The 14,701-nt window shown below is 33.0% G+C and overlaps 1 protein-coding gene across 2 annotated transcripts; it reads left to right on the plus strand.

The window, feature by feature from the left end:
- Positions 1–3,173: 3,173 nt before the first annotated feature.
- On the plus strand, positions 3,174–8,873 carry LOC130451657 (small glutamine-rich tetratricopeptide repeat-containing protein beta-like). Of its 2 annotated transcripts, XM_056790815.1 has the most exons (7): positions 3,174–3,465; positions 3,568–3,792; positions 5,587–5,693; positions 6,048–6,331; positions 6,386–6,497; positions 7,350–7,412; positions 8,653–8,873. In XM_056790815.1, the coding sequence occupies exons 2-7, from the start codon at positions 3,571–3,573 to the stop codon at positions 8,804–8,806; spliced, it is 942 nt and encodes a 313-aa protein (XP_056646793.1). In that variant the 5' UTR covers positions 3,174–3,465; positions 3,568–3,570; the 3' UTR covers positions 8,807–8,873. The 2 variants fall into 2 exon arrangements, with proteins under 2 accessions (XP_056646793.1, XP_056646792.1); XM_056790814.1 differs by having other exon boundaries at positions 3,329–3,465; positions 6,048–6,497.
- Positions 8,874–14,701: the final 5,828 nt, after the last annotated feature.

A 14,701-nucleotide genomic window follows, 5' to 3' on the forward strand; every position in this document is an offset into this window, starting at 1 on the left:
AATATGGAATTAATCCGGTTGTAATTTTATTGTAGTGTTGGAAAAGAATGGTGACATTAAAGAAGCCTGCACTTGTCCCAGGGATATAAAATGCCATCACATTGCGGCGTTGGCACTTTTTGGGCATTACAATATATCTGTAACAGATAAGCGTGTGCATGGAAGGCAATACCTAAACCGAAGGTTGTGCCAGTGAAATATGCAGAAGAGCTTTACCCACTAAAGCCCTATACACCTCTTGAAGGTGGGGTACCAGAAGCATCAATCAACAGATTGAAGGAAAGGCTACACAGCTTGGGAAATACTGTTGGTTTTACCGGGCTATTGAACAAGAAATCAATAAATTTGCTGGAAAATGGATTTCCAGTAATTGAAGAAATTATTTCTTCCAAGAACTTTTTGGAGGCCACAAAGAAAAATGTGCTGTTGGTGATCAGCTAATAAAAGAAATCTCTGTCACCACTACTGGCCAGGTGTCAAATGAAAAAAGGTACCTTACAAGAAAATTTAGATTAACTGCTAGCAATTTTAGTGCTATTATTGCAGCATGCAGGAGAAACAGATTCCTAGTGAGTTTGTTCAACACACTCTTAGGTGAGTAATAAATCATAAATTTATACATAGTTTAGTCAAAGATGTTATCAATAATTTGCTTATTAAGCCTCTTAGCTTGATTTTTCAAAAAGTAGTCTTTTCAAAAATGGTATTTTATGTAGCATTTCCTTACTTTAGTTTAATTTGACATACATTTTTTATTATAATCAATTCATTATTTTTCCAGGTGAATACAAATTTGGATGGTATCAAAGCAATCCAGTGGGGTAGAACTCATGAAAAAGATGCTCTAGATCATTTGAAGCAGATTTATAATTTAAATGTTTGGCCAACTGGAGTATAGCTTACAAATTCAGGACTTGCCCATATTCTTTCAGAAATGATAAGTTGTCCAAAAAATTGAGGAATTTTAATAAATATATAGTTTTTCACCAAATCAAATCACCAAATTCAAGGAACTTTACATATTTTATAAAAGAAATGTTACTTATGTATTAAAACCTCAGAGGAAAAGGATGTGACAATTGTAGAGTTTGACGATTCATGGAAAGAAAACATTTCACTCTTGGAAAATTTCTATATAGAACAATACTTGCCAAAGTTGGTGTTAGCAGATAGAGTATACAGTTGGAAAAATCTTTACTATTCATTTTAGACTGAAAAGCCACTCTATACAAATTTTTGTTTGCTGATATTAGGAAATGATGTTTTTTAATATAAATGTACAATGCCTTTTTGTCAATAAAGATTTTTGAAACAAACTTTAGCTATTTTAAATTGCTATAGTTGAATGATTTTTTTTCTGTACACAAAACTTGTAAAATAAACTAAAATACTGCTTGTGGCTCAATAATTTATTTGATGATTGTAAAGACTGTAGTCTATTGTCAAGAAATCAAATTGTATTTATTTATGTATTGTGGTAGGATTTACAGACTTTTATTAAATTAGAGAAACAGTATTATTATTACTTTTAACAATAATTGTATTGGATCAAGTCATTTATAAATTAAGTAAAATCTAAATATACATTTTTTAAATAATAATTTCTAAACTTTTTACAAAAAAACGTCTAATAAGGAAATATATTGCTACAATAAAAAATATTTAAAACTCAAAATTATAATATCTCTATGTACTATGTAGGTCAATCTCTGGTTTTCAATGCTTGCTGGAACTGCTGAATAAATTTCGGTACAATCCAAAATTATCCTACAATTTTTAAAATTCGTAAAAGTAATAAGGAGGCAGGCTTGATTCCATTGTCTTAACAGTATAGTTTTCATCAAATTATTGAAAAGGACTTCATGTAGAGCATAGATCCACGTCATTATAATATTGGTCAATTATTACAACTAAATCTCCTACTCAAATCTTTATGTGGAAGATTAACCCTTAGCTTCATTAAGGTTATAAACAGTTGATCAATTTTAGGAACGATCTGAACATTCTATCCAGCACATATTTCAATTTAATGCTGTCCATTAGTTCAAAAAAACCATGAACAGCTCATTGATTGGAATACCAGTATACATTAGTACATGAGCATCCTTGATCTTCACAATTTTATAGCCGAACCTTGTTGATAACTTTTCCAGTTTCTCAGTTAATTCGACCACCTGCTGCCGCAAAATTAATTCTTAGCATCCTGAAATGCAGATGATGGACTCAGGAGTGAAGCATCAAGTTTAATTTGAGTCACTTCATGATCTCATTTTGAAGACCCTGGCAGTAGTTTGGTTGAAGGTCCTGATAGTGGCTAAGTTGAAGGTCCTGGTAGTGGCTCAGTTGAAGGTCCTGGTAGTACCTTCAACCGGTCACAAGGTTTTTTACAGTTCGCTTCCTAAAAAAAGTGTTTTATTAGACTAATGGACTTTTTGCAACCAAATACATAGCTTTTTTCTGATGATTTTATATTAAACTTCTTCTGAATATTGAAATCAAATAACGTTGGCCCATTCTTTTTTCTTTATTGAAAAAGTGACAATCACACACTTTTGCAAATTCACTTAGATAACCCCTTTTTATAATTTTATGCTCATCTATAAAAACACTGATGCTGAAAAGTTTTAGGACATGTTTAAAAGCCATCATTTTGTTACCAACAAAAGGATATGCAAATAAAACAAACAAAAAGGTACTGCAAAAATAAAATAGACATAACCTCAACAAGTTTTAAAGCAGAATTAAAATCACTAATAACACCTCGAAAAATATAAGATGTGGTTCATCTATGGTTTACCTATTGTCAAATCTATTAATGCTATAAATGTATTAGTCATGCTCAGAGATCAAGAGAGGAAGCTACGATTCATTTCCCCCTCTTGCACCAGCGAGTTTCCATACCCTGCCGCACAAAACAAACCTTAGGGTATGTTCATATATGTGATACTCGCATATGGACAGTTTCTATAAGTGGAAAGTGTTCCGACTAAGTGAAACAAATAGTATATCGTTCTCTCTTTCCTTCGAGCGCTTCAATTAGTTCGGCGCGTCTTTTCCGCGCATGAAGCATGCGCAGTATAGATAAAATGTCTTCAACTAGAGAGAAAATAAATACACTCGGCACCATAACGTAGAGACGTTTTTTTGTTTTTTCTTATAAGAATTGTCCATATAGTATTACATACATGGATATGTTCTGTGCCATGCCGTATGTAAGAATGTGCTTATTGCGCACTCTTTTTGATTTGACTTTCTCAAATGTAAATAATTAATTAAGTGTCAAAGTTGTCTTTTGCCTAAAATCACTACTTTCTATCTAAAAAAAACAACTAAATCCTATTTTCATTTGATTTGGAACTGTCATTTTTAGTTTATTTGCAGCAAGATAGTGGTGTGAATTTTATAGTTTACCAACTATTTCTCACAATTTCTCTCAATTGGAATTAATATTTGTTAGGTTAAAAAGTAAGCAGATTTATTCAAATAAATACATAACCTTTTAATTTTCTTCTAAGTTTCATTTTATTGAGCAGAAAAGTTTCTTGAAAAGTATGCTGTATGTTTTAGGTCATGAATTTAAATCCTGGAATTAAAAAACAAAATTTCATAGCTTATGTGATAAATTTTTTACAAGAAGACTTACTGAACAGTAACATGAATAGTGAAAAAAAAGAATCAGTTGAAGTTGCAATACAGTGCCTTGAAACGGCATACGAAATTGACATGGATATCAAAACGAAAACAGAAATAGACAAAGTAGACCTGCTTTCACTCTTTCCTCCAACTAATAAGGTAATTAAAGATTTAATAAATTTTATATTGCCTATATATTCAAAAATTACTCTCGGTTTTTCGAAATTGACGAATGAATATTGGAAAGTTTTTCCAAATGGTCTCGCAAAATCCATAAGGTATTAGAAATAATTTATATTGAATTAAATTATTTGAGACTACTCATCACTATTTAAATGAATACTGTGGTGATGGAATCTGCTATCAACTTTAATTGTCACTACAGGCAAGGGCATCATCAGCTTATAACTAAGAGGGAGGCAATAATGCAATATTATGGAGGATAAAAAAATATGAACTCCTGGTACAGTCAAGAGCATGAAGCATTACACTTTGGATGTCTTTGCATCGATGACAATTGTGATGAGAACGATTCTAATATCAATATCAATGTATAAAACTTCACAAGCCCTTGATAGCACAATAACTAAGTTTTAAACACAGTAATAATTATTTATTCTAACAAAAATAATATTTAATTAAAACTTAACCTGCGAGGATTTTTTGCAAAACATTCAACCACTTTATCATTAAAATTATTTAGGTTTTTATTTATTATAGTTCTGTGTCCACTCATCATGGCCAGATCATTAAGGCAATCTTCTGCCATGGTGCTTCTTAGCCATGTTTTTAGTCTTCTGAGGCTGCTAAGGATTGCTTTATTATACAGGTCATGCATGGTAAAGCGATAAAAATTTTTAATGCCTTTTCTGTTTCGGGAAAGAAGAAATTTGTTTCTTTTAGGACATCAACAACTGTTAGATTTGTTAGATTAAGTCTATTACACCACAGTTGCTGCCAAAGTTCAATTTCATTCTTTATGTTAGGTAAATCATAAAACTGGGCAATAGATTCACAAGTTTGTTTTAGATTTTCAATTGTTATCTTTTGCATCTGTGCCGGGTGCAACTTGGATAATGTGAATGATGGTGTGTTTTCTTCAGTAAAACATACTTCAAGGGAGGTGATAATTGAATCCAAGTATGGTATTACTAAAGTATTCTGAGGGGCTTTCTGCTGGATTATTGCTTCTATGACACACACAAATTATACAAAACTAACATAAATGCTGGTGAACGGCTGTCATAGAAAGAAATGCAATGCACACACACACACACACACACCATACCTACCTACATATTTTTACAAGGTTTAATGGCGTTTTTGCAAATCTAATATAGTCGTGATGAAAATGACGGTGATTTTAAAAATGGATCTCAAAATCTTAATGTTATTCTGAATATATCAATACTTTCTACAATATACATTAAACCTTAATTTGTCATGAGATGTGGAATTTATTAATAGGTAAGGAAGTCAATTGCTCGCACGTCCTTAGTACTTTGGTAGCTTTGCGGCTACATTTGATCTCTATGGGGGAGGGTGGCAACTGCCCCCTCCTGCCCTCTCTTGCGACGCCTTTGACTACAAGTTAGATTGTAATTTTATTGTAATTAACAATTAAGAACAATATTTACATTGTATTTTTTAAGTACCTATATTAAATCAAAATAATAAGCATAATGGAACCATTTAAAGTCACGTATTACTGTGATGAAACTGCGGAGGTTATTTAGAAAAATGAAAAACTTCATTTTCAAATAATAAATTACTCATTTGGAGCTGGACTTGAATTTTTTATGCACTTCTGAGGTTGTTCTTACAGTTTGAGAATTAATTAATCATATAATTTAAAATACATCTGATAATATAGTTTTGAATTTAAATATTCTCTTATTGCAAACCAAAACTAATAGCATATTCACTTTGGACATATAAAAATATTTTCTGTAGGGTGAACTCACGGAAGAACAAATTGATAAAGCTGAAGGATTTAAGAATGATGGAAATTCACACATGAAGAATTCTGAGTATGAACAGGCGATAGTAGAATATACAAAGTATGTAGATGTAAATAAATAAATACTTAGTACTCTTAGTACAGAGTCTGTAAAAAATTATTACTATTAGTCTTTTAGACATTGTTTAAAATTTCAAAAATAAAGCAGGAGTAATACTAGTAAACAAAATGTGGACATTTGGCAAAAATAATTTATTGGAATTAATAGGTTTATGAGACAAATGAAATAATTTTGAATGATGTATTTTCTCCAATATAATGTTTTTAATAATAATAATTTATAATATTTTGAGAATGATAAAAATTGCACCTAAAAGTTAAAATAAATGTAAGATGAAGTTGGAAAATTGCACAACAATTGAGAAGATTCATTTATTAAAATTATTATTTTTAGAGCAATCAGAATGAATCCATATAATCCTGTATACTATTGTAATAGAGCGGCTGCATACAGTCGATTAGAAAAACATTTAGATGCCATAAGTGATTGTAAAAAAGCTATAGAATTAGATCCATGCTATGGAAAAGCTTATGGACGTCTAGGAATCGCATACTCCAATCTCAATAAGTATGAAGATGCATGTAAATCATATGCACAAGCATTAAAATATGATCCAAATAATCCAATGTACGAAACAAATTTGAAATTAGCCCAAGAAAAGATGTTTGCCTCCATGGGTATACTATTATTATTGTCAATTGATAATTTATACAAAAAGTTTTCTGTTGCAGAAAGTGCTGCTCCACCTGAACATCGACCTTTAGATATTTCTCAATTTATTAATAACCCTAACCTGATTAATATGGCCACACAAATGCTCAGTGATAGTAATTTTAGAAGTTTGTAAGTACTTCATGAAACATGTAGTGCATTCCACTAAGCACGATGTTCACATTCACGACTAAGGTATTTCCTATTTCACTTGGTCAAGAGAGTTAGAGTTAATTGTAAACCAAAGTAAATAATGACAAATTGCAAAATGGAAAAAATAGTGCACAAGCTTTAGGAACTTATATTCAAATTTGTAAGTCATTGAATTTTTTGAGTGTTTAGCTAATTTACATTACAGTAAAATCAAAATATCTTCTGTGGAGAAAATATTTGGTGATGAGTCACTAGAATACTTCAAAAGTATTTTTAATATCCCATTTGCATCAAATAATGGGATAAATTGGATAAATTCTCATAGTTATATTCTGTGTTGCTTGAGTTTTGAATATTACATTAATTTTTTCAACTCTCACTTTGACGCACCTCTTGACAAGGGTCATTATGAGTGTTAGTCATGACGTCATGAATGACATTCTCACCGCGACCACAATGATCGTAGTCGCTATGTGGATAGCCCAAAAGAGTATTTCTGGCGCTGTGAATGCTTAGTGAAATGCACCAATGATAGGTAATATTCATCCATACCAGATTATCAATTTAAATAGGTTCCTTATTGATGTTCATATTATTTTTTTCTGTGACAAAAAAAATACGATTTGATGTTGAGAAAATATTCCAGTATATTGAAATAAAAATGTTGTGGAAGAAAAATTTGAAGTTTTAAGCTGGTAGACTATTGTACCAATAAAAAGGCTCTCGCCTATATATCCTACATACTTAGTTAAGTTCTCATATTTTTGTTGCATAATTTATAATTGCTTCCAAATTTTCAAGCTCAATATAAGTTTTATATTGTGTTTGTAGGATGTCCCGGTTTATGACAACAAATCAGAGCGGAGATTCGAATTTAGATGCACTAATTCAAGCGTAAGTTTTACAAAGCAAACATTATATAACGTTTTTATATCTAGGTATATATGTATATATATATATGTATATATATATATATATATATGTATATATATATATGTATATATATATATATATATATGTATATATATATATGTATATATATATATATATATATATATATATATATTATTTCTTAAACTTTTTATATATGTTTATGTTTCTAAACTGTCTTGATTCAAGGTCTCTTCTGTTTTAAATTAGTTTTTATAATTTTTGAGAGACAGATAAAAATTTGACGTTTCAACCTACCAGTAAAAAGAATACTCAGATATATTTAACATTTCGAAGTTTCGAAGTTTGTGGTTTTCATAGTTCAATTGAAGTTCCCTTGGTTCATGAAATGGCCGATAGAACCCTTGTTGGATTAAAGTAGCCAGAATAAACCCAGTTAATAGGGTATTTAGAGTTAATGATACTGTGTGACGTGTTTGTGATACATTTTGATCTATGGTTAAGTATTGTTGTTTTCCTAAAGTTTGCAATCTCAAAACAAAACTTGAAGGCGACTCTATCTGTGTTTAATTCTTTAGAAGTCTTAAATTAGAGAAATTAAGTCGCAAAAATATTCTAAGTGATTTAATGCCCTTTGAGTTTTTTTTATAGTGAAGATTTGTAAATACTTTTTGGTCATTGTCGATTATTCTATAAGTTGTTTTACAAGCATTTTCATAAAATGCGGGTAGTCTATAAGGTTCAAAATTTGTCGCTCGATTGGCTTAAGCAACAGGAACTATTTTGGTAGCTGGAAGATCATTAGTATTACAGGCATTTAGTTTATAGTTTGAATAATTATTATGGTAAACAAAAAAAATTATGCTAGAACTTAGAACAATATCGTTAATACATTTAGAAACCCTACTGACTACGTCATTGTAATAATCACGAAGTCACTTCTGACTATTAAAAATAATTTTATTGAATTACAAAACTTATACAAAAATAAATGGTCGAAAATAATAATGGTAACTATTTTACATAACATTGAAATAAAATTTGTTATATGAAAAAACTTCAGAATTTATTTCGTGGATAACGTAGTAGTAGTAACGTAGCGTCGTTCTCATGAAAATAAGGTAGTCGTTGTTGTTGCCTAACGTGAAGTTTGTATTGTGTGTGTATGTGTTATTTTGTTAGTCAGAATGTTACATCTCTGATGATGGTTGTACCACAGTATTAAATAATGTGCATTTTTTAGTGGTCAGACATTAGCTAACAGAATGCAATCGGCAGATCCTGACTTCGTAGAAAATTTGAGACGTTCTTTGGATCCTCAAAATTTCGGTGCTGCAAGCCAATCAGATGATGTTGATAACGACCATGCAAGCAATTCTGAGAAGAAATCAGAATAATAAGAGTTTTTTTAATCTTTATAGTAATTTATACTTTTTGTTCATTATATTGTGTGTTAAAGATTGATAATGTTATATTACTTTCTCACCTTTCTCAATTGATACACAAATACAATATTCAAATTGAAGTATAAATGGCCGGTAAACTAGTGTTGGTTACTTGATTGTTTATTACCATGAATAAGGGAAAGGTCGGTAAAATGGCGAACTTAAGGTTCTAGTATATAAATAGGAAAGAATAAAATAGAAATGAAAGGATATATTCCGTGGTCTCAATTTGCCTACTCCACGCAACGAATCACCTATAGAAAATATGAGAGACGGTTACTTTTAAATTCGAATTGATGAACAAAGTCAATATTGTGTCTTTGGAACACCCTTTGGAAGGTTTGCATTTTGTCTTCTACCTTTTGGAATTTGCTCATCCCCTGAAGTCTTTCAAAAACAAAACTATGAAATATTTGGTGACATTGAAGGTGTAGGTCTTTACTTTAATGATTATAACCGGCAGTAATGAAAAGGAACATGTTAATTTATGGTTAGTTTTGGAAAGAGCACAAAAATATAATATAAAATTTAATAGAGACAAAATTCAATTTAAATCTAGAAGTGTTAAGTTTATGGGTCAAATTCACTCAAAGGAAGGTGTCGAAACTGAACAGAAATTATGTGAAACCGAATCTAGAGATGCCAAAACCCAAAGATAAAACAGAACTATTAAGAATATTAGGCATGGCTAAGTATTTAGGCTCCACTTAGAAATTTAACCAGGAGTGATGTTGATTGGCAATGGATTAAATTGCATGATGAATCTTTAACTAGACTTGAAGATACATTAACCAAGGCCCCAAATTTGTAATTTTTTGATTCAACAAAACCTATAGAAATAGACACTGACGCTTCCAAGGATGGTCTAGGTGCTTTTATATCTCAAGAAGGTCGCCCAATAGCTTTAGCATCCAGGTGCTTAACCCCCTGTATGCGCAGATAGAGAAAAATATGCTGGCGATTGTTTTTGCTACTCAAAAGTTTTATTATTTTATTTATGGATTTGATGTGAAAATCAACACTGATCATAAACTTTTGGAAGCGATCATGAAAAAAGATCTAGCATCTATTTCTTCCCGCCTACAACGGATGAGACTTTGCTTACTAAATTTCCGTTTGTGGCAAAAACGCTTTCAAGAGCGTTTTTACCAGAAACTGTGCTAAAGTCTGATCAAGAATTTAATTTTGCAATACACTCTTTATCAAAAAATTTAGCCATGTCTGAAAAGCGGAAGGAACAATTCTGGCAGGAAATCGTGAAAGATGAGATTCTGAAACAAGTTATCAACTTCCATAGAAAAGGCTAGCCCAATAATAAACATCAAATGCCTGCTTCTCTGAGGCATTACTTTAAAATCAAAGACCACCTCAGCTATGTTGATAAATTGCTGTTTTTTTTTGGTGAGAAAATTGTTGTGCCATTTGTCATAAAGGGTGATATGCTCAAATTATTGCACGAGGGTCACTTTGGGATTGAAAAATGCAAAAATCGTGTAAGACGTATATTTTATTGGCCAGGGCAATCTGTTGATATTGAAAAGCATACATAAAAAATGCAGTATTTGTGAAACTTTTGCGACGTAACAGCCAAAAGAGTCGCTTTTACCATATGAGTTACCGAATCGGCCATGGTAGAGATTGGGATTAGATATTTTTTCGTATGCCAACAAAATTTTTCTCATTGTTTGATTCATATTCCAATTGGTTGGAAACCACTCAATTTAAAGACAAGTTGGCAAAATCAGTTATTTTAGCTTTAAAATCTATTTTTTCTGTTCATGGGTCACCAGATAAAATAACTGCTGATAACGTGCCTTTTGATAGTGGAGAGTTTAAGACGTTTGCAAAAAACTGGGATTTTGAAATCATTTTGCGCAGCCCGTACTATACACAATCTAACGACTGTGTCACTCAAGAATGGAAATTCTTTGCTGGAGGCTCCCCCCGAATGTTTATTATCCAGTCCAAAAGTTTTAGATCATGATGTGGTTGTGTGATAAAAAAACCGGACAAACTAAACTTAAAGGAGGGGATGTTTTATATAGGTCAACAATTATATATTTATTTGATAGCTGTACCGCCATCTATGTACGAGTCAATTAAAAGTTACAATTAATTGGCTCAACAGGCATGGGGGGTTGAGGCCAGTGCTTGGTACTTTGGTACGATTCTAATACAGCGGCTTTTGTTAATATGTTTAATAAATACACGTGGTGCGACATTCACAAATTAGTTTTATTTTAACAAATTTAATTATGTTGAGCTCGAGGATCCAGATACCTGACTTATCTTGTTTTTGACAAGTTCATTGATGTCAGGTATCATATTCGTTGTAGTTATTTTAAGAATTGATTGGAGATGTTCATTCGTAAGTCTTGTGCGAGGTTTGTTCTTATTCATTTTCATAACTGAAAACATTGCTCACATAAATAGGTGCTATCAAACATGCAGAGAATGCATGTTGCATGCTTTTTTTAATCCCGGGTAATTATCCAAACTCTTGGAATATTGTGTATAAAATGTAAGAGCATCAATCTCATTAAACTTTTCTTTCAAAATACTGTTCGATTGAAGATCTATCAACTCCATTTGCAAATGAAATGGTGCCTGTGAAGCTTTAAAATTGAATGGATTGTTGAAAATTTTGAATTCCATTTCGTTCATTTTGTGAAAGTCTGCAAAATGCTTGTTGAATTCCGTAATCAAATTTTGCAGAAGTTGAGAATATTCATCCACTTTTTTTTGGTTCATTGTGCCAAATGATTTTAAATAAGGGAAATGGTCCAGAGTTTGGCTTTTTACCTGATTTCCCACAGCCTCAATTTTGTTGGCTAGTCTAGATTCGAAGCGTTCTCGACAAAAATAATAGTATATTTTCGCTTGCTTCTAAGAGATGGCGATACTCTCTTTCGCTTGTCTAGGCACGCGCTTGAAATTACTTTAAACATCCGCAGACTTGAGAGTACGAGTATTTAAAACATCCGTAGAGGAATCGAATAAAGTCTAAAAGCTCTAAAAAACATGATTCTTCATTCTGTGACACATTGCGATCGCGAGCCGTATCTTTGACATGACTGGTTTGGACGTTTCTCTATTTCGATAGCTTTTCGAATGATCCTGGACCCGAAGGAGCGGAGTAAGGTGATGGTTTTGGTTCTATTGAAATGGATAGTGTGTCCCATATGGTTACGATGTTGGGCAAGGATGGAGGAAATATAAGAATTGGTGACAGACAACAATTGTTCCTTGGCTTTGACGTAAATACGTCGATTTGTCTGGTCAACATAGGAATGGGGGCAATCCAAGCAGGGGATTTCATGGTGTTCATTGGGTATTTTGTCTTTGACGGATCTGATTAGACGGGAGAGTTTCTAATTGGGTTTGAAGATTGTGCGAATACCGTGGAGTTTAAAGATTCTGCAAATTTTGTCTGTTATATCTTTGATGTAAGGAAGGGATACCGTCAATTCATTTTTCAAACCAGTGCAGAAGGATGGAGGAGTTGTGGATACTCCTAGAAATTTTGGATTTGTTGTAACCATTCTGAATCAACGTTTGTCTCAAAAAATTGATTTCAGTTGGTCGACTGGATTCGTCAGTCAACGAGATGGATCGTGATAAGAGTGTTTCAATGACAGAGTTAAGTTGGGCCGGATGGTGGTGAGATTGAGCGTTGAGGAAATGATTGGTATGAGTGGGTTTGCGATAGGAGTGAAAGAAACCGTGCGGAGAAAGTTTTCTGATTATGACGTCAAGGAACGGCAGAGATGACTTCTCCTCCACCTCCATCGTAAACTGTATACAAGGATCTACGCCATTCAGATGGAGCAGGAAGGAATCTAAAGTATCTTTTACAAGGGGACAAATGACAAAAATGTCATCAACATATCGTAGCCAACAGCTTGGACGGAGAGGGGAGGCGGATAGTGCTTTATTTTCAAAATGATCCATGAAAGTGTTGGCAATGACGGAAGAGAGAGGGGATCCCATGGGAGCACTTTTGAGTGCCGTGAGGAATTTCTTTGGAATGTGAAATAAGTGTTGGACAAACAATGTTTGATGAGCGATGAGGATGTTTATAAATAAGGGGATAATATAATATAATTATATTCACTTATTTTATCCATTAAAACAAACAGGCCATCAAAAGGCTCAGGAATTCTTTAAACAGAGGAAAACTCCCTCCAAGCGTCAGTCCACTATCGGCTTTCATAGCCAAGCTCGATAGGTACTAACAAAACAAAACAAACCCTTATCTACCACCTCTTAATAGAAATTCCGCCTGCCTTCCGTACCTACTAAATCCACTTTTTCAACGTAGAACGTTAACTTTGGTGAAATTCTCCACAACTAGATCAAAAGTATTCTATCGATTCGTTGAATACTGTTCCTCAAAAACCCCAACCCACACCAAGAAATCCCAAAACCTCTCAACCATCACGCGCTATCCATATCAAAACCAAAAACCTCAACCTACCAGCTCCACCCAACAACAACAACAATTTCGTACTTACCTTCTCTCTAAACCTCACCCGAAAGTATAATTCCAAGGCGTGTAAATCGCATCCTCTTCGCTTTTAGTTCTCATCATTAAATTTATAACGTTCTATGGGCTTCACAATCGGGACCGTTAATCGCCAAGGTTTAGTAAAGTGTCACCTAGTGAAGCATCTCTTAAGCTTCCACAATATTCAAATTTTATTTATCGTTCTCCCCTTGTCACCTCACCAACTTCCTCAATTTCTATTTCAACAGAACCATAGCCATCAATATTTCGTTGAATAACGAAACTACCACCATCTTATCCTTACAAACACCCACTTGAAACGATTTCTATCGACCTTCTCGCATATGCATCCACTCTTCCTAGAGTCATTATCATAGGTGACTTCAATTACCGGAATACCCTTTTTGGTAATAGTAGAACCAACACAGCCCGCATAATTCTCGCCAATACTTTAGTTTCTCTTCCCCTATCTCGGATGAAAAACCTCAATGCAACACTCTTAAGTCACCTGAACTCTTTCATTTTCGGCCATATAATCTACACTGACAGATTATTTATCATGGTCGAAGACAAATGCTCTGAAGGCGATCCAATTTCCTCAGACCACGTTCCTTTACTGGTCAACACATCTGTTCTTCTAATAAAATATCCAACCAGCTTCACCTTTTGCGATTTCAGAAAAGCCGTTTGGAGCTCTTTCGCAAATCATATTACATCAAATTTTCACCAACCCACTCTTCTTCGGACTACAGAAGACATAGACAAATAAACGGAAGACCTCCAATTCCTCATTATCAACTGGCAAGACATCGCCGTTCCTCTCCAAACCATATCGCCCTAAGGAGAAATCCATTCATAGAATTGAATACTATGGATAATTAATCAATAAATAACGTAGGAGATGCGGATGAAATAATAGAAAACTTCCTACAAAATCCTGACGAAATTCCTCCACTCTCTAGTCCTGATCTCGAGGAAATACTGAATAATATAGGACCCACTAACACCGTAAATCAAGAAACAAATGTAGTTCGAGACATACAAAAAGAATCAGACAGACCTCAAGATTCAAACTCGGAATCTGATATTGAAACTCAACATACGTCGTCCTATTTTTTCTATTCCAATTACTGAAAGAGTATTAAACAGATACAAGAACCAAATATTCATAACAACTGGAGAAATGGAATCAAATGTCTTGTCTGGAAAGTTCTTCAGCACGATTTTGACTGCTTTATATCTTCCGATCTTCCCCAATCACTTGCTTTTTAAATCCTTTATCAAGTTACCTGTCATAATAGGGTAACAATGCATTTTTCGGAGTTTATTGAACTTTAGAA

Source organism: Diorhabda sublineata, chromosome X (genome assembly GCF_026230105.1).
Source record: "Diorhabda sublineata isolate icDioSubl1.1 chromosome X, icDioSubl1.1, whole genome shotgun sequence".
Taxonomy (NCBI): Eukaryota; Metazoa; Arthropoda; class Insecta; order Coleoptera; family Chrysomelidae; genus Diorhabda; species Diorhabda sublineata.

Coding starts and splice junctions, on each gene's coding strand:
- LOC130451657 (XM_056790814.1), top strand. CDS start 3,571: ATGAATTTAAATCCTGGAATTAAAAAACAAAATTTCATAGCTTATGTG. Junction 3,793..5,586: donor TCTTTCCTCCAACTAATAAG/GTAATTAAAGAT, acceptor TATTTTCTGTAG/GGTGAACTCACGGAAGAACA. Junction 7,413..8,652: donor TTAGATGCACTAATTCAAGC/GTAAGTTTTACA, acceptor TGCATTTTTTAG/TGGTCAGACATTAGCTAACA.